Source organism: Phocoena phocoena, chromosome 10 (assembly GCF_963924675.1).
Source record: "Phocoena phocoena chromosome 10, mPhoPho1.1, whole genome shotgun sequence".
NCBI classification, from domain to species: domain Eukaryota; kingdom Metazoa; phylum Chordata; class Mammalia; order Artiodactyla; family Phocoenidae; genus Phocoena; species Phocoena phocoena.
The window spans coordinates 96,406,729-96,434,061 of NC_089228.1; the positions used below are offsets into that span (position 1 = coordinate 96,406,729).

Sequence of the window (27,333 nt, forward strand, 5' to 3'; positions counted from 1 at the left end):
GGCTTGGTCTTTCTCCCTGATGTTAAAATGCGGGCGGATCACTGACCGGTCAGACTCCTGGGCTCTTCTTAGCTGCCTCTGTGCTTTGCCAGAGTACATCTGGTACCCAGCACCCGAGCTCTTGGAAGTCATGCTCTTTCAGAACTGGCTTCAGAATAAACTGGAGGGAAGAACACTTACACGTTTCCTCCCTGGTCGATCCTGATATATCTTAAAGGATTGGTGTGAATAATACTAGAATTTTTAATCTTGCAGTCTCCCTTGAAGATAACTATATTCCTAATATTTATTCCTGGTTCTTATGCCAATGAGTTTTAGTTTGTGAGCCCTGAATGCCCACTAGCTGCTTGCTGTGAGGTTAATCCTGGTTTTACACAAAAATTAATGGAGACACAGGATTTCCCTAGTAGTCTGACTTCTTTTTTGATAATCCCCAAACTCTCTCCCTTACTGAAAGAAAAGGTAACTTTCTTATTATTATTTACTACAATTATTCCTTATATTTCTGCTGCTGGGACTCTCTTGATGTGACTTCTTAGCTGAACCATCAGGATGAACCATCTGGGCTGTTCTGCCTCCAGGGCTTGGTGGCCTGGAAATGCGCTCATTTGTCGCTATCTTGTTCAAGCTTGGAGTCCAGAAATCCCCGTCAGAAAGGATACTCCCATGATGATCTGTTCATGAGGGTATAGAGTGTGGATACTTTTTACCTGGGTCTAAATATTGTATTTCTAATATCTCCAAAATGATGCTTTGGGGAGGGGGTGAGGATGGCACATGCTGAACTTTGTATAAAGGAAACGGCAACATTTTAAGATACAGTTTAATTTTTCAACACAAGTGGCAGAGCATCTGCTCATGTCATCTCTCCAGTAAGTCCAGTCTTCTTGGATGCTGGTCCTTATTTATTTGGATCATCAACAAATGTCTCCTATAGTATACTGAGTTCACCAATTAAAGAGATACTGTGGCCAGCGTGGCAATGGATAACGTATTTGCTTTTCACGGTCGCTGCATTACTCCCCTTTCCTCTTCACTTTTGCTGTCCTATTTCCCCGCCCCCCATAAATTATCAGCACATTAATGATATGGCACTCCCTTCCCACCAACTCTGACCCGCTGAGTGTCCTTTTCACATGAAGAGCCCCTGCCGTTCTAATCATCTTTAAATTCAGCCCTTGTTCTCTATAGTGTTATCATGGCTTAGTTACGTGTTTTGCTAAGCCCCAATAATGTTGTCTATTCCCTTTGTCTCCATACTCCTTTAAGCTTCTTGCACCTTTACTTGTGTGTAATGCTGTTGTGTGTGCAATCCTGGATTCGAGTACCGGCTCCGGCACCTGCAAGACCAAGTTTCATAACATTGTGAGATGCAGCCTCCTTGTCTCTAAAATGGGAGAATAACACCTGCCTGGAGCATTGATGACATTACAAATGACACATTGGTCCCCTTCCACAACCTTTCTGTCTGGAATCCCCTTCCCTTCTATTTTTCACCTTAGCAAAGTCACTTCAAGGTCAAGAGTAATGTCCCCTGTTCCATAAGCATCCCCCGGATCTACTCAGCCCCGAGCTCTCCCCTCTGTGCTCACCTCCTGCTCTTGGTTGTAGCACTTTTATGCCCCTTATGATATGGTACTTTGTGCCTGGTTGTGCTCTTCCACTAGAACATAAGCTTCCTGAGGGTAAACACCATTTAACTTGCATTAAATTAGCATCTCCAAAGTGCTTTCTACCTCGTTGGTGCTAAATAAATATTTGTTGAAAGTCTGAATGGATCCTCTCTCTTCCACTTAGACCGGTTCCCTGGCATCATTTTAAATAACATATTCACCTCCACCTTCATTGCTCTACTGTTGTTCTGCTGCTTGGCCTCGTCTCTGTTCTAGAGTCCCAAATCCTACATCATCTCCTTCAAAAATACAGCCATCCCCAACATACACAGCTCATTCTTTAATTATTAAGGCAATAACTTTTCTACCTTTTGAAATGTTTATAGTCTGTGGTTTCTGAGATGTATGTGGTCTAGTATTATTCTCCAGTTTCTACGGCTTAAATCTTAAGAAGGCCTGCTCCTCTAGGGTAGAAAGTGTGCCTTCTAATTCCTTTTGTATCTTGCGTAGTAATGGAGTTGGTTTATACTTAAACTATTCCTGGGTTTTGGATGCCTGAGAGTCTTCTTCAAATCCACTCCTGATTCAGAGAAAAGGGAACACCTGAGGGCAGGTACCTCTGCTTTAACTCATGCCTACACTGCCTCGCACAGAATCTTATGTATGCACAGTTCTAGATGAAACCAATATACGTAAGAGTCTCATGATTTCAGATGATACAATCTGTAGAGAAAAATATTTTACTATTCTTGCTTAAATTTATTCCCTGCATATTTTTGGGGCGTTATGACAGCAAGGAGTTACTGTCATTAAAATACATATTCATATTATATATTAAATATATTATATATATATACACAATAACCTTTATTGAATATTAAATAGATAATTCTCCTAAGTCGTGGGAAGTCAGTTTGGGAGAAGATTCTTATTTTAGGGACATTTAATATCCCATGTTTCGAATGTATAGATGGTTTGGAAACAAAACTACTCCAACGAAAGTCACCTTTCTGGTGTTGCTTGATCTCAAAATGATCTCAAGTCGATCTCAAACTTCACCCTAAAACGTAACGCTAAAAACAGAGAAGTTAAGAAGAGCATGTACTTTGCCCTGAGCACGCATCATGAAAGAAATGTTACCTATCTTGACAGTCTTCCAAGGAAAATAATGATCCCTAATCTTTGTTAAGCCCCACCATTTAAAATTCAGGTCAGAGATCAACTAATAAGGAAAGTGTTGTTTATACCTTTTCCGTGAAAGGAAAATCATGCCTATATTATGAAAAAAGATGAGAAACAAAATCTCTATATAAATATTATCAGTTGATCATCTCATTCTGAAATAATTATTGCTGTAGCCTAAAACTTACAGAATAAAAATAAGCTACTTTAGTGCCATTGATTTATGTTAACTCATAGCAAACATTCATAAAACAGATGTACTAATCTTTAAAAACTAGACAAATGAACTTTTGTTCTTTTGCTATTTCCGACACTTCTGGTGGTTTCAGTGGATTCATACAAGAAGATATTGAAGTTGTTTCACATTATGGTTTTCACCTGTTTTGATAATAATTTAAAGAGATTTGCTGGGTCCTTGCATTTCTAGTTCTCTACTGACCTGGGTCTTTCATGAGAGTACAACAAAATAAGAGTCAAATGTAGTTTCCCAGCTCTCTGGATTACTTGCAAGTAATTTATTCAAGTCATTATTTGTAAGTCATTAATATCTGAGAATGATTTGCTCCTTGGGAAAAGAAGACTCTGGAGAAACAGTTCAAAATTATCCCCTTATATTTTGTTCACGGGACTATTTCAAAATATAATGGCACAAACTTTGATAATGTTTCTGAGTTAGCTGCATATTTCAAATGCTAGCAAAATATTTGAAAGCCACATGAAGGCATTATAGCCAGTGATACTAAAGATATGTGTACAATGTAATGAATCTTAAAAAGTCAAGAGTACAAAATAAGCCTATGGTATGTTACAGCATTATGAAATTTTCAAGGGAGGATCCAAGCATATCACAACATTTAGTATTTGGTTAAATACAGGAATTCTTCAAATTAAGAAAATTCTACTTATATAAACTAAAACACAAACAAAAAAACCCCTCAATGCCAAAATTCTTAGCATTACTTTTGAATTTAGATAAGTCATATGTACCTAAAATGTGATTGGGAAACAAAAATATGTTTATTATTCTGCTTTAGAATTTTAGGCAACAAAATTGTAATAAGAGGTGTGACACAAAGTTAAAACTTATTTTGAGAAATCTGGCAGATAATGGACCTCATTTTCAACAACTCTATTGTTAGAGCAATACAATTCCTATGACAGAGTGTCCAGAATTCTTTTCAAATACATCTTGGAATATAAAACGTAGTTTTATTGTTTTTGAGAATTTTGTTACTATCTGTGGAAAAGTATAAATGTAAATGGAAGCATGCATCAAAAGCATCACTGATCTATCACAGCCTACTGGGGCTGGGGCACATTTTAGAGATCATAATTTAGATTAGAGCCCGCAGGCCCAGATGACAGGCACTTTTTCCCAAAGTCCCAGATTTGAAGCAGGGGCTGGCTAAAAGGAGGACTCCAAATTCCTCAGAGTATTTCCCTCATGCACTGTTGTCTCACCAACTTCGTATTGCTGAAATCTTCACAGCGTAGGCCTTTAAAAACATGAACACATTGCCTTAATGATGTGCTAAGTATTCAAATTCCAACATTAAAATACTTTTTTCACAAATGAAGCATCTACAATGCTCAGGTAATAATGCAAACCACTGCAGTGGTAATTGTGGGTACCCTCCCCATTTTTCTGAATAAGTTAAGCCTCTCAGGACAGGGAGTAATCATTTCTAAAGAGTCAACTGAAGTAATTTTGAAGTCTGAATTTGGTTCTTCTGTAAATCCCGGACCCCCTGTAGTTTCGTACTGGACAGAGGTCTCCGGGTATAACGATCAGGGCTGAGGGAAAGAAGAGGCCAGGCTCAAGCCCAGACCTGGGGTGATACCTGAGGTACGGGGTTTCATGCACCTCACCCAAGCCGAGCTCTCCAGACGACTGTTTTGTAACTTAATTTACAATTCCCAGAAGCTGTCATATTCACCCTTAGGAACTTTGCCCATTTCTGTCCGTATGCTATGTATACTTACAGAAAGTGTTCTCAAGTACTGAATCTCCTCATAAGTTAATAGCTACAGAATTATTCCTCACAAGTTGGAAAAATCGGTCACTTGGCTAAATGGATTTCAGTGAGTTTCACACAGCAGTAACACCACTATAAAGCCCCCATTTCTCAAAAATACGGGCGGAGGGGGGCGAGTGTGGAAGGAATGTTAACCTAGGGCTATCTTCCGAATGTAGGTTGCTGGCCCCTACATGACATAAAGAAAGCACAACTAAAGCGATTGTAAAGTCAGTAAACGATATTTTACTGAAACAATAACACAGAAACTCTGTCTGAAGTGTAAAGTTACTGTCTTACGCAAGAAGGACAGACCCATTTTCAAAGACTAATATGAATACAATAAATATGGAGCTCACGTACTAATTTATACACAGAAACTCTGTCCCACAGCCATAAAAATTTATATTTAACAGTACAACATATAATTTAATCATTGGATTTATTTGACAGGTTTTTTTGCTAAACACAAATAACTACCTGGTTTTCATATACATATATAATATATATTTTATGTATATAGATATTCAACAATCTGTACAGTCTCTAAACATAAAACTCCTAAAAGGCACAATTGTCTATACAACATGTACAAAAATGGCTGGAGCTGACACAAAACAACGATTATTGGTCAAAAGTTCATGATTGCACAAAGATTAGTCATGAGTTTATATCAGAAAAATGTGCTTTAAGGAAAGGAGGGTTTTCAAAGAAACCTGTAAGTGTTCTATAAAAAAAAAAAAAAAAATTCCAGAAAACCAAAACCCAAACAAAACCCCAAATAAAACGTCCCTAGGTTGCGATCACGAGCCTGTCCTCGTCCTCGTCGCTGCTCACATCGCTGAACTGCGCGGCCTGCCTCCGGGCCGGGGTCGGGGGCGTGGCCGGAGGCCGGGCCGCGGGTCCCTCCCGGTCCAGGGGGCGAGGCTGCCGGCCGGACGGCGGGGGCCCGGATGCTGGTTTGCCCGGAGCGGCAGGGAGTTCGTGCCGGGGCTTCGGGTGATTCCCGGAGGCGGCCGTCCCCGCGTCCAGGCGACTGGAGCCGTCCCGCCCGGCGTGGTCTCTGGCCGGGGCAGGTGGGTCTAGCCCCTTCGGTGCGTTTTCCCGAGGAACTCGGGGCGAGCCCTGCGGCGACGCGCTCCCACCGCCCGGGTGCGCACCGGCGGCCGAGGGCTGCTTGGGCGGCGCCTCCCGGGCTCTGTTTGGGGGAGCGGGCCTCTCGGGGGCTCCCTGGGCGTCCACGGTGACCTGGCCGACGGAGGGGATCAGCGTGGGCAAGGCGATGTTCAGGATCTGGAGGCCCGGGATGGGGGTCGGGGGGGCGGAGCCGCTCTGGGAGGAAGGGTTGGCGGTCACCACCTGCAGCCCCACTGCGGCGTTCAGAGCGAGCCCGGGCGGGCGCACCTGCGGGCCGAGGTTCGCGCTGGCCAGGCCTAAAATGTTGACGGTCTCCATGCTCAGTGCCGGCAGGGGCTGCAGGGCCGGCGGACTCGGGTTCTGCAGGCCCGGCACGCGGATTTGGCCGATGGGAATACAGGGCACCACGCTGCTCAATTCAGCAACTCCGGAGGGGCTGGTAGCGCTGGACACTTCGGCGGTCAAGTCCCCGGGGGTGCCCACAGTTCTGTGAATGACGTTGACAGCGGGGATCGTGAGTTGCACTGGCCCAGCTTGGATGGGTACGAACGTGGAGTATGTGAGGCCGGCAGGGACCGCCTGGATCCCCCCGACCGGAAGCATATTATACGGTGTCCTTGACTGCAGCTGGGAATGCAGAGGAAGGTGGCTGAACAGATGCGTCTGGGGAGAAGGCAGGCCTGGAGGCGGATGGAGAGTGACTTGCTGCTTCGTCTCCTGAGCGCCGGGCCGAGGCGAGGTCGTGCAAGGAGGTGCCCCTCCCGGCTGAGGGCTGCGCTCAATGCCCCGAGGAGGAAGGCTCACGGATGATGGGCCCTAAAAGACAAGACGGAACGGTCCTTGATGGCAGAGCTTCCTTATTAGTCACTGAGCTAAAATGTTTAGCTCCTGTAAAGTCTATTCCTCCTGAGGTAAGAGTATGTACACTTGTATTTTATAAAAATGATAAGCTTGCTAAAAGTTGTATTTTGATTTAAACAATAAATTTCCAACTTAAAACCTATTACGCTCTTCATCTCTTTACAAAGGTCAGCAACAAGTTTTGCAGAGTACTTCACATTTTTCCAACAAATTTCCTGGATATCATCTCAGTTATACTGAAATTAACCCTGAGAGGGGGCCATAATTCTTCTTCCATTGTTGTTGTTTTTATTATTGCTGGCACCACCGGCTCCACCCTATTTTAGAGATTAGGAGTTACTGAGAAATTCTGAGATATTAGTTGGCTATGAGTATCGACTCGGGGGGGGGGGAAATTAACTGGAGGACTCTCCATTTATGAAAGAAAGAGCTGCCATTAACGGAAAGGTCTGCAGTTTTCATTTGTTCATTTATTCTAAGTGTATGAAATGTCTACTGAAAACCAGATTTCCAGCCATTGGCAGGTGTGTGAGAGATTCGGGGATAGAGAAGGTTAGAGCACAGGTGACTAATGTGAGAGTAATGAAATGTTAGTAGAAGGGATAAATCTCACCAATCCTCCCTTCCACCCAAGATTATCATATAAATATTAGCTTTTTCTTGATATATCCGTGTTATGGAACTACATTAATGTACATACTAATTTACTTAGTTACTTAAATAGGAACGTAACTTAAATTATATTAATGTAGGATAGGCTACAGAAATCCAATCTTTTCACAGTCTTTTTAGTTTTCTCCAGTGATACCCAGCAATCCAAAATCTGCCGCATTTAGAAATAAATCCTATTACAATTATCAATCCATACCAGAGGTAAGAGAACTGTCAATGAGAGAGAAGAACGGATTCCTCACAAGCCCACCAGGGTTTGTAAAAGCAGGAAATCATTCACAGCACACATGGAGGGTGACTTTCCCGAGGCCTGAGTCTGGCCCTGAGCTAGTTCTTGGGCAGGAAGCTTTCCTAAGCTGTCACAGCAATTTGATCATTCAAGCAAAGTGAACTTCTTAATACGTTTTTTGGGTCACATTAACTTTGCCATGGAAACTGGTGGCTGCCTGCTAACAGGGGCAAAATGCAAAATGTTCAGATAATTTAGTGCAAATCCATCACATCGATGCCAGTGGAAGATCATCTCAGAGGAAGCCGTGGAATACGTAGGTCCCAAGACTCACATTCTCTGTTGGCACACACATATTTTTTATTCCAAGATTTTTTTTTAAAAAAACCAAATAATAACAAATGAGTATACTGTAAATATACTGGCTCTTTCACAGACTTATAATACAATATACGAACTCTGACTAAAATACCTAACAAGAATCCAAAGGACATAAATGTCCTTTGGCCTTAAATCAAACAAAAAAATAAGGTTAAAGAAACTGACTTAGCTGTAAATGAGTAATTTAAGTGCACTGATTTCTTAAGTCATTAGGTTCCCCATATTCAGTAGGTTAAACGAAAAGAAAACCACCAAGTTATTACCTGTGTTAAAGCAACAGCCTTTCCTGCCACAGAACTTCCCAGGATCTCTTCGGATTCGGGGTAGTCCACAGACATCTGGTGACACGGGGACCTGGGCGCAGCCTCGGGTGAGCTGGCAGAGTGTCCAGGAGCGGCTGCCTCACCCTCGTCCCCCGCAGCCCGCTGCCTGGTCCTAACCGGAGACCCCGGCTTCCCGCCGTAGTCCGACTGCACTGTGCTAAGCACGGTCATCTTGGTGGGCAACGCTCTCGGGAGAACATCCATCGGGTCCGTGTGTCCCCCAGAGAAGCAATCAGGAATCCTGACGTCTTCGTCAGCACCCCGACAGTCCTGGAGGCCGCTTCTAGCCGGAAGGCGCTGCGGGCTGGCCGTGGCCGAGGGGGCTGCCGACAGGACCGACTCGGCCTGGCTGTCTTCATCCTCGTCTTCGTTCTCGTTCTCGTCCTCATCTGGGCCATCGGATTCTTCAAGATCATATCCAGACCGCTCGTAACTGCATCTTTGTTTTTCATCTGATAAAAACAACCGGGAGGGTATGTTACAGAATGTTTTGCAAGTGGTCGAATGCAACCTTTTCTTTTTTATAAGCTTGGCAATAGTGTGAGGAATGTTCAAGGCAAGGGCTCTACCCATAAAAAGGCTACAGTTTAGTCGAGGAGAATGACATGGGGAGGTCAGTCTGTGCAGCAGGAATCAGAGGAGTGAGGCGCCGACAGAGTGGGGCGTGGCCAGGGAGGCTTGTTAAGGATGCAGAACGTGAAATGAACCTCGCGGGAGCAGACAGGCAGAGGGTGATACACAACGAAAACCAGAAATAAAGGCCTCAAATATTATACTCGTAAAACCTGCAAAAGAAAACTGAACTATATAACGAAAATTAACAGAGTTCACTGCAGCTCTTTTTCTGAGCTCTTTTTCTCTATCTACTTGTTTGTATCTCCCTTTTATTGAACAAATGAAAACAAAACCAAAAAAATGATGGTATTTCATATTTGCAAACAGAATAATTTTCCTTTATATTTGAATAGTAGTTTAGGTATATTTCCACTGTCCTCTGAGTAGTAATATTCTGTAATATTTAATCCTTGTACATTTTTTTTTTTTAACTGAGAAAGGTACTAAATTTTCCCATCATTTTTTTCTATAATGACTCAACCCACTTCTCACAGGAAGGGGAACATTAATTAAAAGTCATTAATATCAGCCTTATAATGTCATGTGAGACTATGTTTAACAAGGAACATTCAAGATAATCTAGGGAATAGTTTCAGATATCTCATAAGCTCATGTGAAATTGGATTTAAAAACTTATCTATTCAAAATCTTGCAAAATTAGAGGTACTTTCCCTTAGAAAGCTATTAAAGTTTAAAAAGTTGAATGGAGGAGGAGTGCAAAATCTCTACCCCAATTCATTGTCACTGAGCTATAATAAAGAAGGCATCAGACCACGTTCAAATTAGCTGTGATACAGTCTGCATTTATATGTCCTTTTTGAAGAGAAAAAAACGTAAACAGAATTAATTGGTATATTTCCTGGGTTTTCCAAATGGTTTGCATATTAATTTACTACTCTTTCTATATTACAAAGATAAGTTCTTAGAGAAAAGTCTTGAAGCATCAACACCAACACATTTGAGGATGATTATTTCTAGGAGATAGAACAGACTAGAACTTTTATGTTTTTTTTAATCTCAAGCATATGTTACTTTTATAATTAAAACATTCAAACAGAAAACATATACATTTAGATTTCTTTAATATGTGATTTCATGTCTTTTGATTTATGGGTTCTACTATTTTGCTGTAAAATCATACATAAAATAACACCAATCTATTGGATCCCACCAGATGCCCATGCTGGACATGGAATGGGTGATTTCCGGGTAGATGCCCTGCCTCCTGCCTCACAGATCCCTCTCTGATACCTTGTCTGATGTTTGAAATGCTAAAATTAGAGAGTCATCCCCCATATATTTTGAATTTGCCACATGAATGCCGAATCAGATGTATTTTTAGAGATTTTAATATGAGAAAAAATTTTTCTTTCAAAGGAGAAAGTAAAAAAAATCAAAACAAAACAGAAGAACCCGGATGACTGACAAGAGGGAACAGGTTACTGGAGAGGGAGGCTGATTTCATCAGAGGCCAACCCTGCCACAAAGCCTGACTAGGGTGAGACTTGCTTTATCGTAAAAGCTATCACTTCTTTTCTTTTCTTTTTTAAATAACAGGCCTAACTTTAAATTTATGACTTTCCTTAAACCCATTATAAGGTTGAACTCCCAGGCAATCAAACAGCCCAAACTCTAGAGACAGTGTCTGTAGGAAGAGAGGAGACACATGCTTGTGTCATCTGGGGCAGATGCAGCAGGACACGGGTCGGGGGAGGTCAGCTAAATGGTTGACAGACTGGTTAGAGCCAAGCGTGGGCTGGAAGGGCTGTGTGACTCCTCTGGGGCTACATTCTCTTGCAGGCTCTATGTCATGAACACCATTCAAGCACTCACAGAAAAGAGCACTAAGTATCCATTGTGGTCCAGATCCGGGGGAGAGCAGCAGCATTTAGGAGGGGCAAGGAACTCCCCCTAGGTCCCTCTCCCCTCTCTCCACTAGGGAACAAACACTTTGTCCTGTGAAGAGGAGGGCAACAAGCATTGCTGCCCTTGGGAACTTTGGTGAAAACTTACTGCAGTAGGGAAAGGGAGTGAATAACAGAAAAAACACAACTCTACTCCTTAAGGAGGGACAAGGTTGCCAGCCGTGTCCACCACAACAGCTGAGCTAGGGAAGGAGAACAAGAGGGCCACAGTCCAGAAATCTGAGAACATGGTGCACGTAGAAGGCTGAGGCTGCATCAGAACAGAGGTGGCATCCCATCCTCCCCTTCACCCCCTAATGCCAAGTTAAGGAGCTTGAAATGAGAGGTAACAGCAAAATACTGCTGGAAGAGGACCAGGAGAAGAATAGAATGTGTAGAGCACCCTCTCTGAGGCATAGCACAAAGGAAACACCTAAAACTGGAAAGGAACAAGCATTTCTCTTATAACCCAACCCCCACCCCAAACAAGAAGTGGCTCTATAGGAATCTGAAGGCTTTGGTGCTCTGATGGTAGCCTTAACAACAACAAATCTCTCCAACCCAGTCCAACTCTTGACTAGAAAGGCTCTAACTCCCACACAAAGGGCCTTGCTAGGCATAAAAACCATTTACATTAGTCTCTACTGTCTTATGCAAGATGTCTAGCTTTCAACAAAAATTACAAGGCATACAAAAAGGCAAGAAAAAACATACGCAGAAGAGGAAAAGCAATCAGAGCCAGTCAGATATGATATAGATGTTAGAACTTTCAGAGAATTTAAAATAATTGACCAATATGTTAAAGGCTCTAACGAGAAAGGTGAACAATATATATTACCAAGTGGGAATTTCATCTGTGAGATGAAACTATGGAAAAAAAAAAAAAAAAAGAAATGCTAGCAATGAAAAACACAGTAACAATGATAAGAAAAGAAAAGGGGAAAAAAAAAAGCAAAACCAAAACCAAAAAACCCCAGAATTCTATGTTCTATGCTCATTGAAAATAATTTTCAAAGATAAAAGAGAAGTACAGACTTTCTTAGAAAACAAAAACTGAGGAGATCCACTGCCAGCAGACCTACTTGACAATAAATGTTAAAGGGAGCTCTTTAGGCACAGAGAATATGGTATCAGATGGGAACTCATATTTACCCCCAAAAAAGAAAAGCAATGGAAATACAATAAATGAAGATAAAATTAAAAAAAATTTTTAAATGCTTGTTCTAAAAGATAATTTAATGTCTACAGTAGTAAAAATGTGCTATATGTTTAGAGCATGTGTAAATGTAAATGGTATGACAATAATAGCACAAAGGATGAAAAGGAGGAATTGTGAATACACTGCTATATAAAGTCTTTACACTACATGTAAAGTAATGGAATATTATTTGAAGGCAGATGACTAAATTTTCTTAAAAGACACAAATAAGTCAACAGAGGAGAAAAACAGAACCATAAAAATGCTTAATTAAGGCATAAAAAGAAGGAAAAAATGAAGCAAATAGGAAACAGCTGGCATGATGATAGATTTTATTCCAACTACATGAAAAATAAAAATAAAAGGAAGGGTCTAACACATGAATTTAAAGAGAGAGACTGGGTAAAAAAGCAAGTCCCAAGTATATATTATGGATGAGAAATCCATTTTAAATATGAAGACATAATAGATTGAAAGTAAAGTTTGTAGAAAGATCTACCTTTAAAAATTAACTAAAATACAGCTGAAAAAACTATATGCTAATATCAGACAAAGCAGACATCAAAACAAGGAATATTATCAAGGATGAACAGGAACATTACATAATGATAAAAGGGTTACCTTTCCACAAACATACAACAATCCTAAATGTGTAGCAATGAAACCAGAGCTTCAAAATAAATGAGGCTAAAACAAAAAAGTAATAAACAAATCCACAATTGCAGCTGAAGACTTCAACCCTCTACTCTCAGTAACTGATGAAACAAGTATACAGAAAATCAGTAGGAACACAGAAGACTTGAAAAATACTGTCAACCATCTAGACCTAGTTAACAGTTATGTTCCACCCAAAGAGCAGAATATGCTTTCCTTCTAAGTGTACGTGGAACATTCACCAATGTGTATATTCTGAGCTACAAAGCCAACCTCGACAAATTTCAATGAATAGAAATCATACTTACGTTTTTTGCTTGAATACAGAATAACCTAGAAATCAGTTACTGGAAGATATATCAACAATCCCCCAATATTTCAGAATTAAATAACACATTTCTAAACAATCCATGAGTCAGAAGTGAAAGTCTCAAAGAAAAGTTAGAAATATTTTGAACTGGATCAAAACCAAAATATAACATTCAAAATTCGTGGGATGCAGCTAAAGCAGTGGTTAGTGGGAAATTTATTGTATCCAACACTTCTATTAGAAAAGAAGAAAGGTCTCAGATAAATAATCTAAGTTCTCAGCCTTAGAAATTAGAAAAAGACAATCAAACTAAACGGAAAGCAAGGAGCAGGAAGGAAATAATAGAGGTATCTTTCAAGTGGCCAGTGGCTACGAAGCTATGGCACATCAATACGACGGAATACTACTCAGAAATAGAGAGGAATGAACTACTGACGCCCACAAAAACATGGGCAAATTCACATGTATCCTGCTAAGTGAAAGAAGCCAGACCCCCAAAGCTCCTTATTCTGATTCCTTTCATATGACACTCTGGAAAACGTACGAATACAGGGAGGAAAAGAGATCAGTGGCTGCTAGGGGCTGTTGGATGCAGGGGGGAGGTGTCTATACAGAAGTGGCGCAGAGGAATTTTGGGGCGATGGAACTGTTCTCTGTGGAACTGTGGGGCTGGACACACGATTGTACACATTTGTCGAAAACCACAGAACTGTGCACCCTAAGGTGAACTGTAGGGTGTGTAAATACAAACACAACTAACCAGGATGTGGTGGAAATCTGAGATGAAATGCAAGCTGAGACAGATGGCTGAGTACAAATGAACTCCACAACCATGACCTAGGTAACCCTGGCAAAGGGGGTTCTGACCAGACAATGTGAAGGCTAAAGACAAAAAGAGCTGCATACAAACACTATGCTGTGATTGTAAACCTGTTTTTCACAGGTGGGTCAGCATTTCTGGAACTAGTTTATTGGTATGCTAGAGTTGAACAAATAAGTGAACATACTGTAGATGAGAAGGTTTCTCACTGTTGGTGAAAGGAAATGGAGCAGGCTAAAATAAACTCTGTGGGACTGGACTGGAACTGGAATGATCAGTATGGACTCATGTTCTCGTTTGTGTGTGTGTGTGTGTGTGTGTGTGTGTGTGTGTGCGCGTGTGTGCATGCGTACACATACACAGATACAGAAATAAACACAGATGTACGTATATGTACGAGTTAGCATAAATATGCATATTTCCCAGCTCTATCCAGCAAGAGGGGCTAGAAGCAGTGACAGGTTAGTAGCCAGAAACACATCACCTAGCGGCTAGATCTTGGTTCCTAAATACCATTCTCCAGTAAAGTGAACCAGGGGTCCCTGAGGAAATGGTGAACTCCATGGCTGGAACATCTTGGGTGTCAAAAAGTAAGGAACTGGGATTCCCTGGTGGCACAGTGGTTAAGAATCTGCCTGCCAATGCAGGGGACATGGGTTCGAGCCCTGGTCCAGGAAGATCCCACATGCCTAGGAGCAACTAAGCCCATACGCCACAACTACTGAGCCTGTGCTCTAGAGCATACAAGCCACAACTACTGAGCCCACATGCTACAACTACTGGAGCCCACACGCCTAGAGCCCGTGCTCCACAACAAGAGAAGCCACTGCAATGAGAAGCCTGCGCACTGCAACGAAGAGTAGCCCCCGCTCACCACAACTAGAGCAAGCCCGGGCGCAGCAACAAAGACCCAACACAGCCAAAAATAAATGAATAAATAAAATAAAAATTAAAAAAAAAAGTAAGGAACCACTTAAAGAAAAAAAAGAAGCAGCATGTTGAAAGGGCATAGGAACAGACCTCAAAGAGCTCTCAATGGTCAATGAGAACTTGAGCCAAACAATAAATAACTGGATTATAACCCAAAGAATAAAATATATAACCTTGAGTCCATACTGATGTAAATGAATGAATGGATGAATGAACTAATGGAGAAATGGTAACTTTTCCTTGCAGAAAAATTCTAATTGATAAATTAGAACACCACAGCAATACTTACCACAGGCAAGATCCATCAATGCATAAATAGGATATCTGCATAGTTTTAAAGTATCTCCGCAAATATTTATAAAGGGAACAACAGTAAGTTTACAGTAGCTAGTCCTGGCAGACATCACCGTAGCCAAGTAAAGAAGGTTAACATGACCAATAATACATACTGACATACTGTACCCCCGATATGATGCACTAAGAAAAGCATAACCACCCTATGGCGCCTCCCCAATAATGTATAACCTCAATCCAGCTGTGAGCATATATCAGAAAACCCCAAATTGAGAACATTCTACAGAATAACTGATCAGGACTCTCTATAAATGTCAAGGTCATGAAAGACAGGAAAGACTGAGGGACATGCTGGAGGAGCCACGACGACTAAGTGTGATGTGGGATCCTGAAGGGGAGCCTGGGACAGGAAAAGGACATCAGGGGAAAAACTGGTAAGTCCTATGCTTTAGTTAGCAATCCTGAGCTGACAAATGTTCTTGGTTATGTAAGATGCTAGCACAGGGGAGGCTGGGTAAAGAATATACAAGAACTCTCTCTACTAGTTTTTCGACTTTCTACAAAGACCAAAATAATCTTTTAAGAAATGACATTAAGGAAAAACCCATTTGCCAATGCTCCAGGACCTTTATTTTACTTTACTGACACCAATATTCTGTCTCATTCGGATAAGCCTGCACAATCTCCATCGCCCTGCTGTTCTTATTATACCCATCAAGACTTCTCTTTCTGACAAGCAATTTTTTTCTTTCCATTTAATAGGAAACTATTAATTGAAACAAATTCCAACACTTCTCTTGTTTAATTTAAAGGCACAGGTAATTTCTCCAAAATACATCCTAACACACACACACACACACACACACACGCACACACACACACGCACACTCTTTAAATATCTGGCACCTAACACTATTCTTACCTCGTATCTTGTACCTATTTTTGCAGTTCTTATTCGGTTGTACGTATGATGCCTGAATGCCTCTACTCTGGTTCTAGCCATCGAGACTGCGAGAGAACCCAGCTTAGAACTACAGACAGACCAGTGCTATCTGATCATAACTAAAACAAGGACTAATTAAGGACCTGACTTTTTATCAGACAATGATTTAAAAAAATTTAAAAAGCAGTTAATTATTTTAAAGTGTGAAGCCCACAGCTCAGAAGTGTCAGAGCCAAGATTTAAACCCAGGTCTCCACATTCAGATGTCATATTATAAAAACCTAACCACAGAATGATCTGAAAGAAGGTCAACGATGAACTACAGTCAATAACCTAGCTTATAAATATGCATGAGTGAGTTGAATATTTACAGGTACAGACATTAAAAGCTTCGAGTAATTATTTCATTATGAAGAGTAGAACATATAAAATACAATCCCCAAGGAAAATGTAAACTAATAACCTTTTTCATTTCACAACAAATACACTGTATTTTACAGTAAGTATGGAAGTTTAAGAATAATTAGTTATACTATAAATCTTTAAAGTTTTTAGTTTTACATGTAGATATAAAATTCCAGTGTGTGCAATGTATGAGGAGGATTTATAAAGAATACCATAAGCTTTTTAATGGGGAAGGGGGTAAAACTACTTGGCTCCATTTTAATGTTCTTTGGCCTTGATCGTCCTATACTTCAGATCAAGGTTTGAAGTATTATGGGTGGGAAGACGTACAGGCTGGTGTCCCTGGACCTTTCTTTCTCCCTGGACAGAGCCACATGCCTACAGCTCACAGAGGACTTGAGAAGAGCTGGGATTTCTTTCTGTAGTTTTCCTTCCCCAAGATAAGGATTGAATAATATTTATCTCTCTACATGCACTGGGTCGTAAAACTCCTGAAGGGGAAGACCCCTGTCAAGGTTTGGGAACCTAAAAATGAATTTGGGGTCATTACATATTTGTTAAACAGGGTGGATATTCTAGAGTGACCGGAACAAGATACAATGGATAACGTAAATGAACCTAAGACAATGGCATCCTTTTAAATATCCACAGCACCAAAACAAAGCCCAGACACCTCTGCTCTCTGGAGGCATGCTAAGAAAAGTCCTTTCGTATTACTGCCCTGTCCCCTTAACCCCTACCCCCAACGAAGACTGTTGCTATCCGGTCAGAAGTTGTGCAGAGTAGAAGACCCAGAAAGGAAAAGTGACCTGCCCATGACAAGTCAGCAAGGTCAAGAACACAGACGTCTTAACTCCTCCAGAACTTGCCATTTTGCACTTTGTGATACTGCTCGTTTTGCTACAGCCTGTTACTGAGCATAGCAACTACGACGGCATACTACACTGAGCTCCTATCGTACGTATCAGGGGCTGCCAAACCATAGTTGCTGGCCTCACGCGGCTCCCGCCTGTTCTTTTAAATAAAGTTTTACTGGAACACAGCCAGGCCCATCATTTACATACTGTCTATGGCAGCTTTCCTGCCACACTCACAAAGTTTAGTTGTCATGCCAGAGACTGTGCGGCCCACAAAGCCTAAAATACTGATTATCAGGCCCTTTACAGAAAAGGTTTGCCAACATTTTACTCGTTATGTTTAAACCTAACAGCCACTCGTGACAGAGCTGATACCAAACTCATTTTACACAGGAAGTTAAGAGACTTAAATACAGCTGGAAAGCATCAAAGTCAGAATTTGGAAACAGGTTTTTTTTTTTTGTATTTAGGAGTCTCGTCATTACTCCAGTAAGATATACTCTATGACAACTGTTCCTTCTTTGGTTTGTACAATGTAGACTGTACCATTCCAGCAGGGTGAAGGCTGTAGCTCACCCCTCTGCATCCCCCAAGGACCCTAGAACAGGTATAAGGAACCCATACTTACAGAACAAATTCATAGATAAATGGCCTATAAAATTTCTATTTAATTTCTGCCCTCCTAGATACATTCCCAACTCATTATAAATAAAAATTTCTACTACTCAGTACAATTTTACGTATGTGTAAAATTAATTCTTCTATTTTCTGTGAATTTAAATTCATGAGGGAAAAAGAAGGTAAACAATGCAGCAATATTGTTTTTCAAAAGTAATTTATGTCAAACCACTTCCCTAAAGATGTGTTTCAAAATCTGATTTCAGTCGGATGAACCCCAGGCTGCCCTCCCATCGCTGCCCGACAGTGACCCCTGCTGGCTGAGCCAGGCGGGGCCTCCCTCAGACAGGCTCCCCTGGGAGGTCCGCAGCACCTCCCTCTTCAACATTCTGCTACTGCTGTAATTGGTCTGCTTTTGTTTTCCTCATGTTTAGAAAAATCACTCTGAAATCCAGACAAACAAGGGAAACCTGGGGGAAAAGTCTTTTAAAGCATGCAACTACTGCAGTAATGGGTTTTTGTTTGGGTTTTTTAAATTAAACTATGTTTTCATCTTAACAACATAATGAGCCAGGGTTTAACGTTTGTTAACTTTAGGCAGTAAACCAAAAGGCAGTGCATCTGCACGGTTCATTAACGACATACACACTTCTTTAACTGTAAGTCCCAAGACCTATCATGGTTTCTTATTGTGCATGAAAGTTTCTCTTAAAAGAACTAATAATGTTTTCTGTAAACATCCCAGTGACAAAGACATATTCTACAGGTGTCATTTTGAAAGCACTTCATTTAGAAAAATTCATTAAATTTATTTTAAGGGTAAACGTGATACAGGTTTTAAATCCTGTGATCTAATGCCATCCTCTTACACGCATCACCCTAAGTACTTGACCTTCAGCGGGAACAGTGTTTCCAGTTGCACCTTGCCACACTGAATGGTTCTCCCAGTCTGGCAGTGGAGGGCACATGTTAACATTCCAAGCAGTCTGTTGACAAAAACATTCTTCGGATCAAGGACATGAAAAACAAACAGCCAGCAGCATGGTTTTTGACACAAAAGGTGAAAACGAAAAAGTACTTACTAATACCCCAAGAACACAGGGACGCAATTCCTGAGACTATCGTTTTGCACGGCAAGAATACAGGGACACGTGCAGCTGGCTGGAGGGATTAGACTTTTCAGGAACACCTACTATAACTACAGCTTGAGTTCCTAGTTTTAAACTACACGGAAACTCCTGTGAGATGTCAAATGTCCAAATTTTAATGGCTGCCTTAGATAAATTTATAGTCCCCTCTGCTTAATTCAAAATAAATGTTTCCCAACATCTCTAAATTTACTCCATTTGAAAATTGGAACAAGAATTCATCTGCTGAAGGATAAAATGGGCAGGGCTTCCCTGGTGGCGCAGTGGTTGAGAGTCCACCTGCCGATGCAGGGGGACGCGGGTTCGTGCCCCGGTCCGGGAAGATCCCACATGCCGTGGAGCGGCTGGGCCCGTGAGCCATGGGCGCTGAGCCTGCGCGTCCGGAGCCTGTGCTCCGCAACGGGAGAGGCCACAACAGTGAGAGGCCGGTGTACCGCAAAAAAAAAAAAAAAAAAAAAGGGCAGCCATACACCCCACTGTTTTAAGGGCAGTAAAGAATAAAACAAATCAGGGGTCTTTGCTCCTGCATCCCAGCTTCTTCACGCTGACCTTTAATAAGCACTCTGTCAACCAGGGAACATGCACATTCTGCTGGTGAATGACATTCAGACTATCAAGTTGGGAGAGAGCAGAAAACAGGTTTAGGACATTCAAAAGAAGAAAAAGATTGACGATAATACCAGGAAAAGAAATACCGTAGATAAGTAGAAATAAATCTACAGTAAACCTTTGATGAAAATAAACAAAACAAGGTAGATATTAAGGAAAAATTAAATATGAACATAGAACAAAAAGACTTGGACTTTTCCCAGAAAACCAGAAGCTGACCAAGACATTACCGAATGGTAATGAGTTTTCAAAAATAAATATGGTGGGATACTCTGTAGTAACACTGGCCTTTGGAGAGCCTTTAACAAATTTTGTTGAATAAGTGAAAGCTCAGAGGTGATATTTCTTGATGATTATGTATGTGCTACAGACAAGATCAAACGACCAAGCCCCCTAATCTTTCCTATAAACCTTAGAAACACTATCCTTAGGTTTCTGGTTGCTATTCTGGAAAGCCTGGCATTTAGAATCAGGGCGCCCAAATAATATCCTTGTGGGGTTCTTTTCTTTAAAATGTTTACCCCATTTCCCAGATGTCTGAGATAATCAAGGTGTAAATATCTGGAACAAGTTCTTGCATATCCTGTTAGCACTGGCTGTTCAGGTATATGTGACCTTCATACAAGTGTGCTGAATTGTATAGTCCTTCCTAAGGTGCTGTAGGACTCCACTTCTGACAGAAATGCCCTGCTGTCAACGTGAAATATGAAGGTGGCTATCAAAACTACTTAAGAATTTTATTCAGTATCCAGAGAAGACTTAATGTCACAAATTTTCGTATTGATCAAGACGATGTGTCAGTGTACTGGTTTCCCAAGAGACACGTGGCTCCTGAACTTGGCTACTTATTTTTCTTTAATCACCGTTATTTGGTAGCCATCTGTAATCTAGTTGCATAATTAAGTGAGAAACTTCGACTGTGTTTAGGAAAGCCTAGGTGACAAAGGAGATTCCGCTGATAGGAGTTTACTCAGTAATTTCATACTTGCGTATTTCATATAGTAGATCAGTCACGTCCCTGGATAAATGCAGCCGTGAGGGCAAAATGAAAGGCATCGGAAGAGCCACTGGAATCACTACCTTTTGGGACACAGGTAAGAAACTGCTGTGACACCTAACTGCTGGCCAAACCTTAGCATTTTCCTGAAATTTTACGTAGACACGCAGCAAATGGAATCTCAGTGCGGTTTCCAGCAGTGCACTGGCAGTGGGCTTCACACCAGAGTTACATTAGATTAAGAGTATGAGAAATGATGGTACGGCCCCAGGATGCCACAAAAGCACTTGATAAAACTGTTCATCATTAAAGGGAAAAGACAGCAAGTTATGTGTGGAAAGACCCTACATTACACGATGCAATTTCGTCACTTGTTTTCATTTGTTGGGCCAGGAAAATGGGGGACACACTGTCAGGCAGCCATCTCGAGCCGGCGGCTGAAGCCTCAGAAGGAACCGCTGTCATGAGCCTGATCCCTGAGAAGGGGGAGGCTTCCAGGTGTGATCAGGGAGGTGGGAAACTCCTACGGGCAGGGAGGAAGCAGGGGGAGAGAGAACCCAGCATGTCAGATCACTCGGCACCGACCAGCTTCTGGACCCCAAGCTTCCTTCTACGAGCAGATGTACACCTCAAAGATTAAAACTAATGATAGTTGAAAATATTCTCCCTCCTATTTTTTTTTGAAGTTAGTCACTACTTCTACTACTACTATATGGCTAATAATTTGTAATTTTCCTTGGAAAATTAAATTGATAGTAAAATGAAACACTTCATAACACACGCCACTACTTCGTGCAACACCCTTATGGAGTTGATAAGGGCACGGTTTTAAAACATACACGGAAACACTAAGGTAGGAAAAAATCAAGTCCTTATGTTTTATGATAGTCTAGTCTGTGGGGAAAGTTCTACACCTTGGTGCTGCTCAGTAGAAATGAATTCCAGGAGGAATAATGCTCCCTAATTTAATAAATGAAGAGCAAGATTTCTAAATGAGTCATTATACATATATACATACAAAATTGGGTGTCACAAGGGAAAAAATTGTACCAGACTTTCCACCCAAACCTGTAAACTCCATCTGGTAGAGAATGAGGGATGCTGAAACCTTGAGGTACTTTGTTTATAAAAACACCCTTTCAGAAAAAGATTTTTAAAAATTCTTTATTTAGCTGAACTGGGTCTTAGTTGCAGCACACGGGATCTTTAGTTGCGGCATGCGAACTCTTAGCTGTGGCATGTGGGATCTAGTTCCCCGACCAGGGATCAAACCCGGGCCCCCTGCACTGGGAGCGTGGAGTCTTAGCCGCTGGACCACCAGGGAAGTCCCCCCCCCAAAAGATTTTTGCTCTATGGTATTATTTATTATTGTTGCTGTTGCATGGGACTAACCACTTAAAGAAATCATGCTTCTTTTAGTCATTATTGTCTAAATTCCCACTACAAAATAAGACAGCAGCGGCAGAAAGAAAAAACAAACAAAAGCGCAATGAAGATTCCTGGGGCGCAAATTAAAAGCCTACTATTTGTTGTTTGCTTGTTTAAAAAACATTTGAGAAAATAATCCAGATTAAAAGTCAGATGTATATGGGACTAAAGAGGTAGTGGCTTTAAATTACTTTAGATGATACAAGAAAAAAAAAAAAAAATCCCTCAGACTTTCTTAAAGGAAGGTGCTAAAACTCCCCTGCCTAGTAGGACCTGTCCCCAGCGCCCTGCCCAACTCTCTCATCCTGCCCCATTTATACTCCTGATGCCCTATTCCCCTCTCCCAACCTCTGGGCTTTTGCTCAACAACTCCCTCGGTCCAGAATGCTTGCCCTCCTCTACCCCACCCCCTCATCAATACTTTTTCAAACAAAGCAATATATGGATAATTATATTTTGATATATTTCCTTTCTTTTCGTTCTCCTAGGATACCCTTAGTCATCCTTCTGTTCCAGACGAGGCCGTCACTGTCCTTCCCAGATCCCAGCCTTGAGGAGTGGACCCTGCCAAGTCTGAGCTCACTCCAACGTCCCAACATCACAGCCACAGGCGAGGAGCTCCTGAGGGCAGTGACTGTGGACATACTAGACAGTTGCTGCAGTGCTAAATAGATAATAAATCACAAAGAGAATAAACTCTTCTTCTCTGGAACCGCTGAAAAATGGAACAGATATTTAGCAGTCTGCACAGATCATTACTGAGGAAGAAGAAATGGAATCGTCAGGATAACTTAAAATATCTTCTAGTCTTCTGATCTAATAACCAATAAATTAACAAATGAATGGCCATCGTCACCTTGAAAATTCCTATATCGACCACGGCCAAATCATGTAAACACTATTCATAGGTAAAGGCATTAAATACTGTATTACAGCTACCACCAAATTGTAGTGTAGGAATTTAATGGAAAACTAGCATGTCGTATTCTAAAAACAACAATATTGAACGATTTCCTGACAGATTGTAGGTCATTTTTCTCCACTCATCCATTCAATCTACAACTAGTTACTACCGATGATTTGCGGCTAGCCACAACCCCAGCAAGTGCTGGCGATACAGCAGTGACCACAGGGAGATCGCCGTCCTTATGTTCCATTTCCTAGTTGAAAGGAACAGATAATAAATACACACACTCTCACGTGTAAGTTGTTGTAAGTGCTATACGGAAAAAGAAAGCAGGTCGGGGGCGTGAGTAATGCTGGCAGTAAGAGGGTGAGGTGCTCTTTTCTCTAGGGAGCTTCAAGAAGGCCTCACTGATAAGGTGACATCTGAGCAGAAGAGCACTGAGAGATGATGGCGTGTCTTGCAGCACCTGGTGGAGGGCAGTCCAAAGGGAAGAAAACAGAAAAGGCCCTGGAAAGGGGCCAGCTGGGTGTGCTTGCCACCGAGGCAGGCGATCAGGGTGGCTGCGGCTGAGGGGCAGGGGAGGCGGGAGTGGAGCTGAGTTTCAGAGGCGTGGTGCTCGCAGGGGACACAGACCACGGCTCCGAACGAGACAGGAAACTGATGGAGGGTTTTAAGCAAAGCAATGACGTAACTTGTAGAAACCACTTTGGCTGCTGTGTTGAAAGCAGGCTGTAAAGAGGCAGGGGCTGGACCACGGAGACCAGTGAGGGGCTACTGCAAGCAACTTAGAAGACGTGATGATAGCTCTGACCAGGGCTGGGAGGAACAGGTGGTTCAAAGCGGTACGTTGCCGAATACGTTTTGAAGGAAGAGCCAAAGGTTTTACTGGTGGATTGGAGCCAAAGGACACCAAGTACGACTTCAAGGTTTTTGGTCCAGCAGCTGGAAGGATGGGAGAAGGACTTCAGGGAAGCGTGCTTCTTAGAGTCACATAAGGGGGAAACCAGGAGTTTGGGGCACGTCACACTCTAGATGCCTATCAGACATCCAAGTGGATGGAGATGGTGAGTGGAAAGATGGACATGCAAGTCTGGAGCGGATACTGGAATCATCAGCATATAGATGGTATTTAAAGTCGGAAGACTGCACGAGGCTACCTGGGGAGGGAGCACAGACAGAAGAGATGAGAGATTAGAAACCGCAGCCCTGGGCACTGCATTCAGAGGCTGGGGAGATGAGGAGGATCCAGTAGAGGAGAGTGAAAAAAGAATGCCTAGAATATTCTAGGCTGGTGTTGGACTAGAAAACAGTACACCCTGCGGACACGCAGCATCACACTGTGGGCTTCTGCGCTTTCCTCTCTAAAAACATAGACATCTAAAGAATTGCTAAGCAAGATCCCATCTCTTAACTACCATCAGTTTAATAGAGTGAAACTTCTTCCCAAAGAATAATAAGATCCAAACTTAGGACAGCAGTCAAGAAAATATAAGCAAAGACAGCAGACTAGCATCCATCAAGGTGGCCCCAAACTAAAAGGCACGTAGCATCAGGTATAGTTAAGGATGTGCAGAAATAGAAATTATCCTAGACAACAATTTAAAATTATAGAGCAAAATTAATTTTCCAGGTATCTACGTACAAGGTGGTACTGTTCATGCAAATTTGGAATACAAACTTAAACAAAACCACACGCTATGTGTGGATATACACACGTATGTTAAATGAATTGAAAGAAAACCCCTAAGTGCAGTTAGTGTTTGCCTCTGGGAGGGAGTGTGACGGGCAAGGGCGAGTTAGGGATACTGCACCTAACGTGTAGTGCCTTACTTAGCTTGTTTTTTTCCAAAAATACAAATTTATGAAAATACAATTTTCAAAAACACAATTTATGAAAAAGACTTGAAGCAAATGTGAGAAAATATTTATAATCCCCAACTCTGGTGTGCATACATGAGTGCATGTAGTAAAACTCTCTGTAGTCTTTCTGTATTTTTAAAAAACATCTCAAAATATTTTTAAAAGCACAAAAGACAACAATAAAGGGAAAACCAGACCATTTGTTTGAAACAGCGTTTGCCACATTTATACCTACATTCCAAGCCTATAATAAAGCAAAAGTGGAGGAATATATTTTGTTGGCATATTATAAAGAACTACGAGGTATGACATAGCACTTGGCAAAATCCACCTATGTGCTATAATTTACTATTCAATTAAAACCGTGAAAAAACTTTGAGTATACTACTGATAAGTACAGTAATTAAAAAAAAAAAAACAGGTTAAAACTACCTAGAGTTTTATCAGAGGATCTCATCTGAATTGGGAATTAGGCTATCAAGTTTGAGTTATAGTCTAAGACCTGCTTCAAGTGTTTCTGGAATCAGGTGAGAAATAATAAAAATGAACGGATAGATATGTAAGTCCATCAGTCAGCTGGCCAATCTAAACGACGCATGATAATTAATGGAAACTACACTTAATTCTCCTATGTAAATTTGGGATATAAATACTACCTTCCCTTGGCAGTTTAGAAGATTCTACATTTTACTTAATTTTTATAAGACTCATCTTCTTAAAGAAGTAAAACACCTAAGAGTATATATTATAATAATAATGCCTTTAACGTTTATGCATTTTTCAGAAATTAGCATTTCATATTGTAACCTCTACTTTGTGCCTCTTCTAGTCTCCGGGTAACAGACATACCCGCTGAAAGCGTCACTCATTTCCCTAGCTTTTAAATTCTGAATCGCTCAGCGTAATAGCAATAAAGCAAATAGATAATAAAGAGGGATTTTTTTTTTCACTTAAATAGTTATGGTAGTTAATTTACTGCATGACTACTAAGAGAAGAAAATAAATCAAACAGACTATTTACATTAGAAGTAAATTAATTAATTTTATTAAATGTGTGTCTTTATACAAAGACATCAACACAGAATTCAATTCCTAGCCATTCAAAAATCAGTTTTTAATACGTATGTTCCTAGGACAAAAAGTTACACATGTTAATTTGATATATACTTTTAAATCCTGATACTGCCATCCCCAATATATATCAGAGCATCAAAGTGTCTATAAAGCACTAAAAACCTCCTTACTGTCCTAAGTTTGTTATGATTATATTTTCCTTCTACTGATAATACATCCACTTATTTCCCAAAATTCAAGTTAAAGGCAATCCTCTCCTTGTGCTTAAAATACGAAATCATATCAACTGTAGCACTTAAGATGTGAGTCACTTCTCTTGCATATTTAGAAACAAATTCAGGCTGATTCATTCAGTGTGTTACTGGTTGTCCGGTGGAATGAAAAGCATTTGCTTTTTTTTAACCTGCATTTTCAAAGATGTCCTCACCATTTTCTCTTTGGAAATTTTTTCTACATCAAACTAGTACATACTAACTGAAACATAGCAAGCAGGTAAATCTTTAATTTAGGGTGTTTTTCAAAACAGCAATGGGACAACTTTTTTTTTTAAAACTTATCTCTTGTTGATAAATCCTTGGGTTAAAACAAAAAGTCTTACCAAAAAATAATTCTATTGTCTGACTAGTCAGAACAGATGGACAGCTTAATTTCCCCTCAAAACTGGTTAGAGATAAATACTTCTACTTGTTGGCTTAACATCGTTAGGGAAACAACCAGTTAACCTTTTTCAAATTAATAAACAATTTGGGGAAGCAAACAAATGTTTTATTCCCCAAATATTTCCAGAGCAGCTGCCATGAGCAGGGCACTGCGCTGGGCTGCGGGCGCAGCGATTATCACTCAGGCATCAGTTCTACTCATGACACGCTTGAGAATCAGCGAAGAGGTAAGGGAGGAAGCATGTAAATAATAAAAAAAAGTTATGGCAGAAAGGGATTCAATACTCTCAGAGAGTGAACTCTAAAATATTACAGGCGTTGAGAAAAGGGAAAAATTGCTTCCCGCAAGTGGTGTGGGAAGGGAAAATCAGAGAAGGCTTCATGACGGCAGTGGATTTGAGCTAGATCTTGAAGGAAAATAAGATTTTGACCAATGCAGACGGGGAGCCACGTTTGTGTGGGGATTGAGGGTGAGGGCTTTATAGGCAGAGAGCCGGATCAGTGTCATGTAAGCAGGAAATTCAAGCATTAGGGCAGGTGAAAGAGAGAGAGAGATGAGGGATAAAGGTGAAGAAGTAGGCAGGCATCAGATTATAAAGGATTCTGAGGAATTACTTGAGGTCAAGTAGCTCATATTCTATTTGGTAGGCAAATGGAAACCAATGGAAGACCTGGAGCAGGGGAACAGTA

The 27,333-nt window shown here is 41.1% G+C and overlaps 1 protein-coding gene across 1 annotated transcript in view; it reads right to left on the reverse strand.

The window, feature by feature from the left end:
* Positions 1 to 5,602: 5,602 nt before the first annotated feature.
* Positions 5,603 to 27,333, reverse strand: part of HIVEP1 (HIVEP zinc finger 1) — a 44,670-nt gene continuing 22,939 nt past the window's right edge. The window contains exons 8-9 of the mRNA XM_065886010.1: positions 8,354 to 8,865; positions 5,603 to 6,763 (exon numbers count right to left, since the gene is read on the reverse strand). Of these exons, the coding sequence (XP_065742082.1) occupies positions 5,603 to 6,763; positions 8,354 to 8,865 (1,673 nt within the window). The remainder of the gene's footprint in view (positions 6,764 to 8,353; positions 8,866 to 27,333) is intronic.